At 25.4% G+C, this 14,948-nt stretch overlaps 1 protein-coding gene across 2 annotated transcripts in view; it reads left to right on the top strand.

The window, feature by feature from the left end:
- Positions 1 to 14,167, top strand: part of LOC136091442 (uncharacterized) — a 58,657-nt gene extending 44,490 nt beyond the window's left edge. For both annotated transcript variants that reach the window (XM_065819034.1, XM_065819033.1), the window contains 2 exons: positions 11,888 to 12,799; positions 13,405 to 14,167. In XM_065819034.1, the coding sequence (XP_065675106.1) occupies positions 11,888 to 12,799; positions 13,405 to 14,030 (1,538 nt within the window). In that variant the 3' untranslated portion in view covers positions 14,031 to 14,167. The remainder of the gene's footprint in view (positions 1 to 11,887; positions 12,800 to 13,404) is intronic.
- Positions 14,168 to 14,948: the final 781 nt, after the last annotated feature.

The raw sequence follows: 14,948 nt of genomic DNA, 5'->3' as shown, positions 1-14,948 counted from the left end.
GGTACACTGTAGCCCAGATTTGTTCAATTTTACTTAAGTTAAAAACAGCATCGTTTAGCTCTAATGGTTTAATAGTTTCAGTAGTGTATAGACACACACCACCACCTCTGCGCCCATCATTTCTGTCTCTTCTATATAGATTATAGCCATTTAGATTTACAACCGAGATGCTTTTGAACCACGTTTCACTAACTATGATTTGTGGACGGTAAGTTTATATTAATACCTTAAATTCATCAAATTTATTTTCTAAAGAGGTCGCATTTAAATACATACATTTTGAAGCATTTAGTTCGTTTATAGATAATGGCTAAAAAGGTTCTGTTGAGTTAGTACTGTTAAGATTTAATTTTGACGATCTGATTTCCACGAATGCCATATCGAAAGGGCGAGCCTTCAGCAAGTGTACTGTTTGCTTTGTTTCTTTTCTTTCTTAAATCGTAATCAAGACTTCTTTGTGCTTCAGTTAAATCTGGAATTATGTAAATTGATTTGTAACCTTCTTTCTCTCTCAAATTTATTGCTGCTAGAAGAAGTGGATTTCTTAACGAAACATCACTTAGTTCAACTATTATTGGACCTGGTTTAGTTGTATCTTTAGATTTTAGTCTTCTTGCATAAACTGGTGAAACACTGCTTTTGCCAATTAAATTAAATACCTCTTTTATTTTTTTGCTATCACCTGCTTTTTATCTGTTAAAAATTTCTTTTCGGATTCAGGTATTCCATAGTAAATTACGTTCTTTTTTCTTCTTTCTCTTTCATTTAACTCACTTATAGTTGCAATTGCTACAGCAAGCTGGTCAGCTGGTTTTTTAGCATTTTTAGCACCTTGTTTTATTACTTAAACCCAATTGCTGCTGATGTTTGAAGGAATTACTACTTTTTTTGTTGTTTCTAAATCTACTTGGAGTTTTGCTATTTCTTTGCTCTTCTTATTTTTGTTGTGCTCGAGTAGATTTAATCGATCAGCAAGGGTCATCAGAAACTTTGATATATTCCCACACCACTCATGTAACTGTTTACTTGATTCACTACTCCGCCATCAAGTTTGGCCAATTTTTCTCTTGTAGAAATTCTGTAATCATTTTGATAAACCAAAAACAATTCTTTAAACAAGTTTTTGATAGGAGGGCTACCACACTACAACAGTGGATTACCTCCGGGTCGTGAAATATTTAAGTTTATTAGTTAGCTTATTACACAGGGACTAAAAAGTTTCAGTATGTGTTTTTTTCCGTATATATATATTCTATATATATATATATATATATTCTGAATATATATATATATATCTCTATATATATATAAATATCTACAAAAATATATATATATATATATATATATATATATATATATATTTATATAAATATACACACTACCGTGCAAAAGTCTCTGCTCATGTGTAATATTTGCAAGGAACAGTAAATGCAATACATTTTAGGATGATTTTAAATATATAAAAAGAATAAAATGTTAATATAAAAAGTTGATGATGCCAAATCATAATTTTGCATACTTTTTCCTTTTCTTTTTGTTTCAAATAATTTTGTTTACCTTTGTTTTGTTGAGTTCTGCTGCTAAAAACATGGCAGAAATTTTTCTATATGAATAACCTTTTTCACGTAAAATACATATAAAGTTCTTCAGTATTCTTTATTAAATTTAAAACTGCACAAAAGTTTTAACCAAAATATTTTTTGTAAGCTTAGGTTTGACAGCAGCATGATACTTTCCGGCATGGTAAGGATGTTTTCAGTAATTTTAATTGGTTGCTTTTAATAGACTTATGTTTATATTTATACTTGAAAATGGCATTAGTGGGCGCATTTAATGTCTTGAATTTAATAAAGAATTTGAGAAATGGTGAAAGTAAAGAAAGAATATTGTGAAGAACTTCGTGGCAAAATATATATTTTACGTGAAGAAAGTTATTCATATAGAAAAATTGCTTCCAGGTTAAAAATATCCGAATCAGGTGTGAGATATGCTCTACAACGATTGCATGATATTGGTTCCAACAGTGACAGATCACGTTCTGGAAGACCAAGAGTTACATCACGGCAAGAAGATACGTTTATTGTTGTGTCCAGCAAAAGAAATAGAAAAATTCCAGCCACAATTTTAACAGCAGAACTCAACAAAACAAGGGTAAAGCCAGTATCAACTGATACTGTAAAAAGAAGACTAAGATCAGTCAACTTAATTGGACGCGTTGCTGCACGTAAACCTTTGTTGAGGGCAGTAAATAAGAAGAAAAGATTGGAATGGGCAAAAATGCATAAAAATTGGGGATTAGAAGATTGGAAGAAAGTTCTAAGGACAGACGAGAGTAGGTTCGAACTTTTTGGTACCCGACGCCGCGTGCATGTTTACCTAATGAAAGAGTGCTTCCTCAATGTATACAAAGTACTGTAAAACATGGAGGTGGTAATATTATGCTTTGGGGATGTTTTGGCAATGGGTTAACTGGAGATTTAGTTTAAATCACATCTACCATGGATAAACACATGTACCATAATATTTTGGTTAAGCACGCGATTCCATCTGGTATTCGTAAAATTGGGAAAAGATTCATCATGCAGTAGGACAACGATCCAAAACATGCATCTGGATTATGCAAAAATTATTTGAAACTAAAAGAAAGGGAAAAAGTTTGCAAAATTATGACTTGACCTCCTCAATCACCAGATCTATCACCCATCGAAAAGTTGTGGGATGAACTGGATCGGAAGATTAGAGAAGCAGGTGAAACATCTTTTATTAATCAGCAAATACTATGAGAACGTTTGCAAAAAGCTTGGAATGAGATAACAGCGGAAACCATGAATAAATTATTAGCCCGAATGCCAAGATTATGTGCTGCTGTTATACGCTCCAAGGGGTCTCATATTGATGAAAATAAATTTTAACATTTACAACTTTGTATATTAACATTTTATTGATTTTATATATTTAAAATCATCCTAAAATGTATTGCATTTACTGTCTAACTCATTGTTTAATAAACAATTAAAAATAAACGCAATTTTCTTGCAAACTTTTGTTACTTTATTGAAATATTACAAATGAGCGGAGACTTTTGCACGATAGTGTATTATATATATATATATATATATATATATATATATATATATATATATATATATATATATATATATATAAATATATATATATATATATTTACATAATAATCAATATTTGCACATATATATATATATATATATATATATATATATATACATATGTATAAATATATATGTATATACTTATTTATATATGTATATATTATCTTATATATCTATATATACACATATATATATATATATATGCATATATTTATTTATATATAAATATATATATATATATATATATATATACATAGATATACATATATATATATATATATATTTATATATATATATATATATATATATATATATACATATCTACACACACACACACACATATATATATATATATGTGCAAAGTTTTATTATTATGTATATATATAATATATATATATATATATATATATATATATATATATATATATATATACATATCTACACACACACATATATATATTTATGTATATATATATATATATATATATATATATATATATATATATATATTTATATGTACATATACATATATACATTTATTTAATTATATATAATACACACATATATATATATATATATATATCTATATCAAATATATATATATATGTTTATATATATATATATATATATATATATATATATATATATATGTATATATATATATATAGATATATATACAACCCTTAGATGTTGTCCGAAAGTTTTTTCGATATTTTGTTGACAAAAAGTAAAAATTAAAATGCAAGACCGGAATTTTTTTTTTTTTAATAATGATAGACTGCCTGCCCCAACCAAACCCTTAGTCGATGTAGCAGCACTCCCTTGCGGGTCAGGCTATTTGTCAGTCGATATAGCAGCACTCCCTTGCGAGTCAGGCTATTTGTCAGTCGATGTAGCAGCACTCCCTTGCGAGTCAGGCTATTTGTCAGTCGATGTAGCAGCACTCCCTTGCGAGTCAGGCTATAAGATAGTCGATGTAGCAACACTCCGCGCATGATTTACAGTAAAAAAAATAAAAATAAAAACATTTTATTAAAAAAAATAAAAATAAAAACATTTTATTAAAAAAAATAAAAAAAAAACATTGTTTATATTGTTAAAAACATTCACAATGTTTTTAAAACATTCTGGTCAATTAAATTTGCGTGTTTGTGGTTTTTTTAAAAAACGATTAATTTGTAATTAAATTAATGTTTTTTACTTTCGTCCAACAAGGAAATGTTGGACGAAAGTTAAAAGTAATTAAAAGAGACGTATATGTTGGAGTAAGAATCACTTTTTTCCGTCCGCTCTTCCCACAGCCAACAAACTAAAGATCTATACATATATATATATATATATATATATATATGTATATATATATATATATATGTATATATATATATTTATATATACATCTTTATATATATATATATATATATATATATATATATATATATATATATATATATATATATATATATATATATATATACATCTTTATATATATATATATATATATATATATATATATATATATATATATATATATATATACATCTTTATATATATATATATATATATATAAAGATGTATATATATATATAAAAATATAAAAAGGTGATACCAATGAATTAAGTAATTATAGACCAGTTTCTCTTACATCTATTCCATGTAAATTAATGGAAAGCTTAGTAACCAATGACATTGTAAATCATCTCTTAAAACTTAATTTAATATCTCAATCTCAACATGGTTTTGTAAAGAATAAAGCATGTGTTACAAACTTATTAGAATCCAATGATTATATTACAAAATGCTTAGCTCACAAAAATGCAGTAGATTTGGTATATCTGGACTTTTCAAAAGCTTTTGACACAATCTCTCACAAATTATTAATCATCAAGCTTAAAACTTATGGAATAGTTGGAGACCTTCTTGATTGAATTAAAGACTTTCTCACTAATAGAAAACAGAAAGTAGTACTTTGAGAACACATATCTGACTTGCCCCATGCTACTAGTGGAGTTCTTCAAGCCTCTGTTTTGGGCCCAATATTTCTTAAAACTTAAATTAACGGCTGGTTTCACAAGTTAAAATGTGTTAGAAAGCCAAATGCAGGCGATTCCAAATTAATGAATACGCTAATCAATACTTTTTATGACACTAATGATATTTTAACGACCTTGAATAACAACAGTTTGGACAAAAGCTCAACCTTGACAAATATAAAGTTATGCCTATAGTAAGAAACCACGCACAAACTAGAAAACAATTTTAAAACAACGATTTTAATCACGAATTAGAAAAATCAGATGTAGAAAAAGATCTTGGAATATTTGTTTCAAGTAATGCTAAATATTTTAATCAAGTTATTCATGCTTGTAATAAAGCTAACAGAATGCTTAATATGTTAAAAAAAACATTTATATCAAGGAATTTAATGTTATGGACTAAGTTATACAAAACATATGTCAGACCTATCCTGGAATATGCAATCAGTGCTTGGTCACCTTATTTAATGAAAGATATAAAGATTATTGAGAAAATTCAAAGACAATCCACAAAAGTCCCAACTATATGCAAACATCTTTGTTACACAGATAGATGTATCTTATTTCAAATTCAAAAACTGGAGGATCGTAGAATAAGAGGTGACTTGATTCAAAAGTTTAAAATTGAAAAAGGTCTTACCATCATTAATTGGCACATGAAACCAATTATACGTCCAGCTCGATGTGGTCAACGAGAACAGTTTGTACGCGAATTTAACAGAAATTGCGATCCACGATATTATTTTTTTAGTAATCATGTTGCTAGGCATTGGAATGCATTCAATGATGCAACAGTTAATTGTTCCTCGACTAACGAATTTAAAAGAATGCTTGACAGTTCAATTGATAGTTGCCTATAGTCATTGTATGACATTAATAGGATCTGTATCCTATTTGCAACTCATATACTATTACTATATTACTATTACTATATATATATATATATATATATATATATATATATATATATATATATATATATATATATATATATATATATATATATATATAAATATATATATATATATATATATATATACATATATATATATATATATACATAAATACATATATAATATATATATATATTATATATATATATATATATATATATATATATATATATTATATATATATATAAATATATGTATATATATATATATATAGATATATATATATATATATAAAGATGTATATATAAATATATATATATATATATATATATATATATATATATATATACATATATATATATATATATATAAATACATACATATATATATATATATATATATATATATATAATATATATATATATATATATATATATATATATATATATATGAATATATATATAAATGTATATATATATATATATATATAAATATATATATACATATATATATATATATATATATATATATAATATATATTATATATATATATATATATATATATATATATATATATATATATATATATATATATACATATATATATATATATTTATATATATATATATATATATATATATATATATATATATATATATGTATTTTTATATATATAATTAATTAGTAAAAAACACTTATCTAACTTTTATCTTCGACTTGAAGTTTCACAATTGCTGGATTATCAGGAAGAGTTACTAAATTTCAAAAAAAATTTATTATAAAGAAAAAAATATTTTACAGGAAGATATAAATTATTATAAAACTTTTTTAATTACTATGTTTTCTTGTTAACGGGAAGTTACAGAAAGTAATTATAAAATAATGTTTTTTGGAATGGGGATAGTTTAATTTGGTCATTTGTTTTTATAATTTTTTTAGAGATTTTTATTTTCGTGCCTACATTTAGAAATTATTTCAGATTTTTTATTTAATAAATTTTCTTGATTTAAATGAGTTTTGAAATAATTACTCATTTAAATCAAGAAAATTTATTAAATAAAAAATCTGAATTAATTTCTAAATGTAGGCACGAAAATAAATACCTCTTAAAAAATTATAAAAACAAATGACCAAATTAAACTATCCCCATTCCAAAGAACATTATTTCATAATTACTTTCTGTAACTTCCCGTTAACAAAAAAATATAGTAATTAAAAAATTTTTATAATAATTTATATCTTCCTGTAAAAAATTTTTTTCTATAAATTGAATTTTTTTTGAGATTTAGTAACTCTTCCTGATGATCCAGCAATGGTGAAACTTCAAGTCGAAGATAAAAGTTAGATAAGATAAAAGTCGAAGATAAAAGTTAGATAAAAGTTATATATATATATATATATATATATATATATATATATATATATATATATATATATATATATATATATATATATATATATATATATATATATATATATATATATATGTTATATATATATATATATATACATATACATAATATATATATATATATATATATATATATATATATATATATATATATGTATATGTATATATTTATATATATATATGTATACATATATATATATATATATATATATTCATATATATATATATATATGGATATATATATATATATATATATTTATATATGTATTTATATATATGCATATGTATATATATATATATATTTATATATACATCTTTATATATATATATATATATATATATATATATATATATTATATATATATATATATATATATATATATATATTATATATATTTATATATATATATATATATATATATACATATATATATAAATATATATATATATATATATATATATATATATATATATATATATATATATATATATATGTATATATATATATATATAGTAATAGTAATATAGTAATAGTATATGAGTTGCAAATAGGATACAGATCCTATTAAAGTCATATAATGACTTATATATATATATATATATATATGTATATATATATATATATATATATATATATATATATATATATGTATATATATATATATATATATATATATATATATATATATATATATATATATATATATATATATATATATGAAGAGCTCATTTTCAAAACGCTGTAAATCCATATTTTGGGTTTTGAGTAAATCGAACTTTTCTCCTGCATAAAGAAATTAAGTATTTTGGAATAAGTTATTATTGATTTAGTTAAACATGTACTTTATTAATAAGACTTTAATGTCTACTGAAATCAAGCGGTATGAAATCGATGTATATTTTCAGTGGTTTTTTTTGTTTTGTTTCAAAACGCTGTATATCCAAGTATTATTTATTAACAAAACGCTTTATATCCATTTCATTAATAAAAAATATATATTAATGAAACATAATATTATTTTATTATGCATTCTAAGATCTACCTTAAAATTTTGTTCTCCTTTATTATAAATCAGCAACTTTTTTTAAACAACTCACAAGTGCAACTATAAAAATATATAAACTGTTAATGAGTATTTTATCTTGAATTCATTAACGTTAATAAAAAAAACAACAAAATAAATCATGTTATGCTGGAAATTTTTTTAAATATTTGTATCTTAAATTAAACATGTTTACAAAATTCACAGCTAAAAAACATTTAAATCAAATTATGAACTATCTTCTTCACTAAGGCTAGCATTATCTTTAGTGGCATTACAGAGTAGTGTTTTATACATACTAAGTATTCTGGCTTCTGCTTCTACAAGACCGAGAAGACGAAAAACATCGTCTTTCTTAGCATGTTTAACACAGTTATTTAATTCCAAACGTTGCGGTCTAAATGTCTCCCATTTCTTCCGTTTTTTAAGGATACTGTGTGATTTTGGCTCAGAATGGTAACTAAATGCAACTACTATGAGCTTGTCTGAATTTATAAGAATTTTTTTTGCTTCACTGATTTTAAATGCTTTTTTGCTCATGACATACTTTTTGACTTCTGATTTGAAGTCATGTGCTGACCAATTCTGCCCGTAAACCATGACTTTTCCATGACGGCTAAGTATGTTTATGTATTCATTAGGCTCAAAAATTTGGTCTCTTTTTTTAATATCTAGCTGAACTCGACCAAACACGCGATCAGCTGGCAGATATGAGTGACCTCGTTCTGAAAAAGTATGTGTAATCTGCAGTTTATTAAAATATTGTTTTCTTAGAGCTAGAAGCATACATGTCATATTTATGTTTTTGCTCTGGCCATAGCATGCATCAGAAAACAATCGAAGTGACGAGGCGTTGAAACATTTATCTTTTAAAAAATTTTTTAAGTAGATGTTCTATAGCTGAACAGATCATATTCGAATCTTTCCAATTTTCACACTCCATCCAAGTAAAAAAATATATATCGTTAACAGACTGAGACTTATCACCTTTATGAATAACAACACCAAGGACATAAAGATAAAGCTGTCTAGAATAGTAGGCTTCTCCGATTGATAATTTTGGTAGTACAAGGTTCTCCATCATGTCAAAACAGATAGTGATCTCATTGGGATGAATATCATTGAGAAGACTATAAAATTTTCTGGTTTTCCTTCGATGAAGAATGAAGAGAGCAGTTTTTAATTTTCTTTTGGTTATCAGTAATACTTTTTGGTTATCAGTAATACTAATGGTTTTTCATAGCCAACTTATATGTTTGACATGTAGAGCATGTATCTGTTGCTGGGTATCCAAAAGCTAAATTGAAATGATTCATAAATACCCCATAATAATAATAATAGCCTACAGTAGCTACAGTATAAGTATTGTTTTTACTAAAAAAAAGTTCATACATCCGCTTTACATTTAAATCAGAGGGCAAATATTTACGTCCTGGAGCACCTTTTCTTTCATAATGACTTGCTCTGCAATTAAAAGACTGAACATGGTTTTTAATAACTTCTTTCTTTTCAGAAAAAGCTATTTTCTTCCTGTCTCCTCCTCTATTTTCAGGTCTGGTTGTTCCATGTTCATATCAGTGTCTTGCAATTCTTAAAACTCTATCAGGTTTTATGGCTGGAATAAATTAATAAAATATTAACTTTTACTCATTAATTTTTTTTAACAAAATATACATTCTATTTCTGAATTAAAAGTAAAGTATTTTTATACTTACACAATACTGAACAAAATGAAGCTTGGAAAACTCGTACTTTAATTCCCTCGCAGCATAAAAAGTACTCAATACTCATATTTCTTAACTTTATTCGATTATTATATTTCACTCTGTCTCTTTTAACACTGATTAAATTAAGCATTGACAGTATAGTAGCATCTTGTGATTTATTTGAATGTGAATATACTATTTGCAATACTATAGAATTCTGTATGATGTTTTAGCAAATTATCCTTTGTTATATCTCGAGCCTGAAATAAGTCAATCAATAAATAATTATTTTGCCATAAACACAAATTATACCAAGTAATCTTACATTGTGTATAATAAAACTTTAAACTCATAACTAAATTATAATTTCAACATACGAAGATCATTAAATTAAAAAAACTCACTTTGCAGTAACCTGAAACATGATTACATGATATAGTAGGAATTTTTCTTCCGCTTGAATGTCTAAATAACTTATTTTTCTCTCTTGCAGAGCATTGTTTTTTTTTTTTCGTGATTTTAACGTTGACACAACACTTTCGTCTAAACCATCCAAATCAGCCATCTTTATTATTATTATTTAAATATGACTATTGCGCTTGCGTGGAGTTACCTTTATATAAGCACGGATTGGTCAAAAAAATATACAGCACATTGAAAATAAACTAAAAAAATTATTCAGCGTTTTGAAAATAAATAATTTTTAGAGCCTAAATTAAAAAAAAAAAATTAAACCTAATTAATTAGTTACAAACATGACTTAAAAGTATCTAACTTTCTCTTCAAAATTATCCACTTAACGCAGTTTTTTCGAAATTGGCGCTTACCGCATTTTGAAAATAAGCTCTTCATATATATATATATATATATATATATATATATATATATATATATATATATATATATATATATATATATATATATATATATATATATATATATATATATATATTAATTAATGCTAAAGGTTTACAGTATTGATTACAATCAATTAATATTAATTAATATAAAAAGTTTAACTGATGCATAATAAAATTATATTAAAAGATTTGAAATATGCATATCTCCTAATTACAAGTATAGGCTTATTAAACTTTTTCAATATTGCCTAATGTTAGTCGATGTTGCAAACTTTTAATCTACGTTTATTTAATCTATCAATTATAAGGTTTGGATTGTACTCGTTAATTATCTTACTTTGTACGTTTGTAAAAGTTTATTAAACGTTCAAAACTTTTCTAAACTATTCTAAACGTTAAATTAAAATTTATTCAACGTTTTTATTAAAGAACTTGAAAAACTGCCCCGAACAAACCTTCAAATTTCGGCCAACTATTGGTCACGAAGCTATTTATTTATTTTTTAATAATTTAGACCAAATGTTTGCATATTCTAGAAAGCTCTTTGTTTAATGGCAAGAATATAATATTTAGCAGAGGTTTTTATCCGATGTGTTTTAAAGAATAGAAATTACTGGTTGTTTAAAAACTTATTACTTTAATTTCTTTGAAAAAAATAATGATTTTTTTTAAACAACTGGATTAAAACAATGAAATCAACTTGAAGTTATTTTATGTCATCATAATACAAAATATTATCAATGTTGCTTATATTACATAATAAAAAGTTTATTATTATTACATATTATTATTACATAAGTTGTTTTTTTTTAGGTGAAAATGCTTTCCAGCTGGATTCAAACTTTAGTTATGAAGTTTTCATATATTGCACTTATCCTTCAATAAATAAGGTATTTTCTGGGATAATAATACCCCGTAATACTTTGACAAAACATGCTCACCAAGATATATTTCTAAAATGTCCGCCAAACGAATCATTAACTTGCACTATAGTAACAAGTATGGACAATTACTTACTGAAATCAAAAGCTTTGTTTAAAACAGGTGGCACTTATTTTGTCAGAAAGTCAAAACTAGGAGAAGCCGTTAAAACATTAAAATTATGTTTACCGACACATGATTTTTATTCTGGAGTTTTTTGTGAATATTGTGAAAACGAACTACACCCAATCGGTGAAAATTTGATAAAATTAAAATGGAAAGTGGTGCATTCAAGAGAACCTCCACTAGCTGTGATAGAGCTGTATGATTATTCCGGGTACGTAATCGCAACATCGCATACTGTTAATTGGTTTCATTTACCATCAAGTAAACAATTATCTGAATCTACAAAGTGTTTTACTTACAACCCATCGTTTGAGAGAGCAATGTTAATAAGTGGATTGAAAGGAGACTGGGCCTTGATAAAATCCAATATGTTTTACGATGACACATTAAGACGCAAAAATTTGGTAATGCAGCTATTCATTTTAAATGAAAACGAACCAAGATTAAGAATTGTAGAGTCTTTCAATTTAGTATTTAAATGCTCTGTAGCGAATGGAACAATTTCAGTAAACATATGGTCAAACGAAATAACGTTATCTGAAGGTCTAACTGATATTCCTGAGTGCCTTTGTATTGCTTTATCAATTTCAGTTTTATGCGTTCTTAGCCATGTCAATTCAAATGAAATAGAAAAACTACATTGTTTAAGGAACACTCGAAATATGCTACGTTGCGCAGGTTTAAACTTTAATCTACTTTCCTAATAAATACTGATTTAGAAAACTGTTAAGTTGAATAGAAAAATATGTACAGCTCTGCAATTATTTTGATTATGATAAGACTGAATTAAAGCGTTGCTTTTTCCCATCCCAGGGTCGATCCATGGATTTCAAAATGAATGAGCACAATTAAAAATTTCTAAAAAAGTTCTCTATATCAAGAAATTTCTAAACAAAGAAAAATTAAAAATTATTAAAAAAAATATTTTAGGGACATTGGGGGGGGGGGGAGATGGCAGTTTTCCTGGCCCCATCCCTTTTTGTTGGCTCTACATCCAACATTTGAAAAATAATATTGACTCTAAAGACAAAAAAAAATAAAGTTTGAATATTTGTTGTTATACTGTAATACTGTTCAAATTACTTTAGGAAAGTCCCGAATTTTATTATACGAACATATCTAGATTTTTAGATTAAAATAACATATCTCTTGTTTCCTATCAATTTATTTATATTAGCTTTTTGTTTATTTGGTTTTAGTAAGACTAATTAAAGGTAAGATTAAGTTTAGTGTTATTATAATGAAATATATAAAATAATCATATAAATTTATTTTATAAATAGAAATTATGGGTCGTGCAAAGCATTGTGGTGCAGAAAAGAGACAACTAATTATTAAATTAAAACAAGAAGGGAAAACGTACAAATTTATTCAAGAGACATTAAGTTGTTCTCTTATGACGATTAGAAATGCTCTAAAATGGAAAAATGTAGGAGAAACAAGGGGCCGAAAACAAAAAACGACTGAACATGAAGACAGATTGATAAAACGTGCTGCTGTTGCCGATCCTTTTTTAACTTCCCGCCATATTAAAGAAGATTTAAATTTAGGCGTTTCTTCGAGAACAGTACGTAGGCGGTTAGTACAAAGTAAGTTAGTCGCCATAAGCCCAAGAAAAGTTCCCTTTTTGAAAAAAAGGCATGTGGTAGCAAGATTACATTTTGCACAAACGCATGCAGATTGTCCTGTTTCAAAATGGCATAATATTTTGTGGTCTGATGAAAGCAAAATTGTTTTATTTGGGTCTAGTGGACGCAGGATATATGTAAGGAGGCCACCTAACTCTGCATACAAACCACAATACACCATAAAAACTATAACACATGGCGGAGCAAAATTAAACGTTTGGGGTTGTTTTACTTATTATGGCGTAGGGCCAATCTTTAAGATTGATGGTCTTTATCTTTAAGATTATGGACCAATGGACTAATCTTTAAGATTATGGACCAAGACATATACCTTCAAATATTACAAAAAACCATATTGCCCTATGCAGAAAAAGATATGCACCTAAGATGGGTTTATATGCAGGACAACAATCCAAAGCATACCAGTCGCAAGGTAAAAAGTTGGTTCATTGAGAATAGGATTGCAGGCATGGATTGGCCTGCACAGCCACCGGACTTAATCCGATCGAAAACCTTTGGACGGATGCAAAAAAGAGGCAGTTTATAGTCAAAAACCAAAAAATTAGGAGGAGTTATGGCAAGTTGTCCAGAATGCTTGGAACAACATTCCTTTAGAATGTTGTCAAATTTTGATTAACTCAATGCCGAATAGATGCAAAGCTGTGATAAAAAACCGGGGGCATGCGATTAAATATTAATTTTTTACTATTGTTTAATTAAATTTATATCATTTTTTTGTTAATAAAATAAATTATTTGCAATATAACATTAAATAAATTAATACTACTATTATTATGTCCAACCTGTTTTTTATACTTATATAATTATTATAATTAAAAGAAAAATTTAAAATTTTCTACTAATTAGTTTATCATCTCACACCTATTTAAATAATAATCCAGTATTACAATTTTATTTTCAGTAACTGTTTTAAGGTTATAATATTAATTTGTTAATTTTAATCACACTACTATTATTTTGTCCATAACTGTACTTATTTACTTTGAACATTCTTTAAATATTTTAGGATTATCTCGTAAAAACAAAATATTTAAAGTACATGAATGTCATTAATTTTGGAGACCTCATTTTTAAAAAGTAAAAAGTTTGTTGCAAATGTGAAAAAAAAAAAAAAAAAGAAATACATTTGAAAGTGTTATAATTCAAAAAAATCTTTATCATGTGAGACAAAACTGTAA

This window comes from Hydra vulgaris, chromosome 15, assembly GCF_038396675.1.
Source record: "Hydra vulgaris chromosome 15, alternate assembly HydraT2T_AEP".
Taxonomy (NCBI): Eukaryota; Metazoa; Cnidaria; class Hydrozoa; order Anthoathecata; family Hydridae; genus Hydra; species Hydra vulgaris.
The sequence above is the reverse complement of the archived record's forward strand: the minus strand, read 5'-3'. Positions and strand labels throughout refer to the sequence as shown.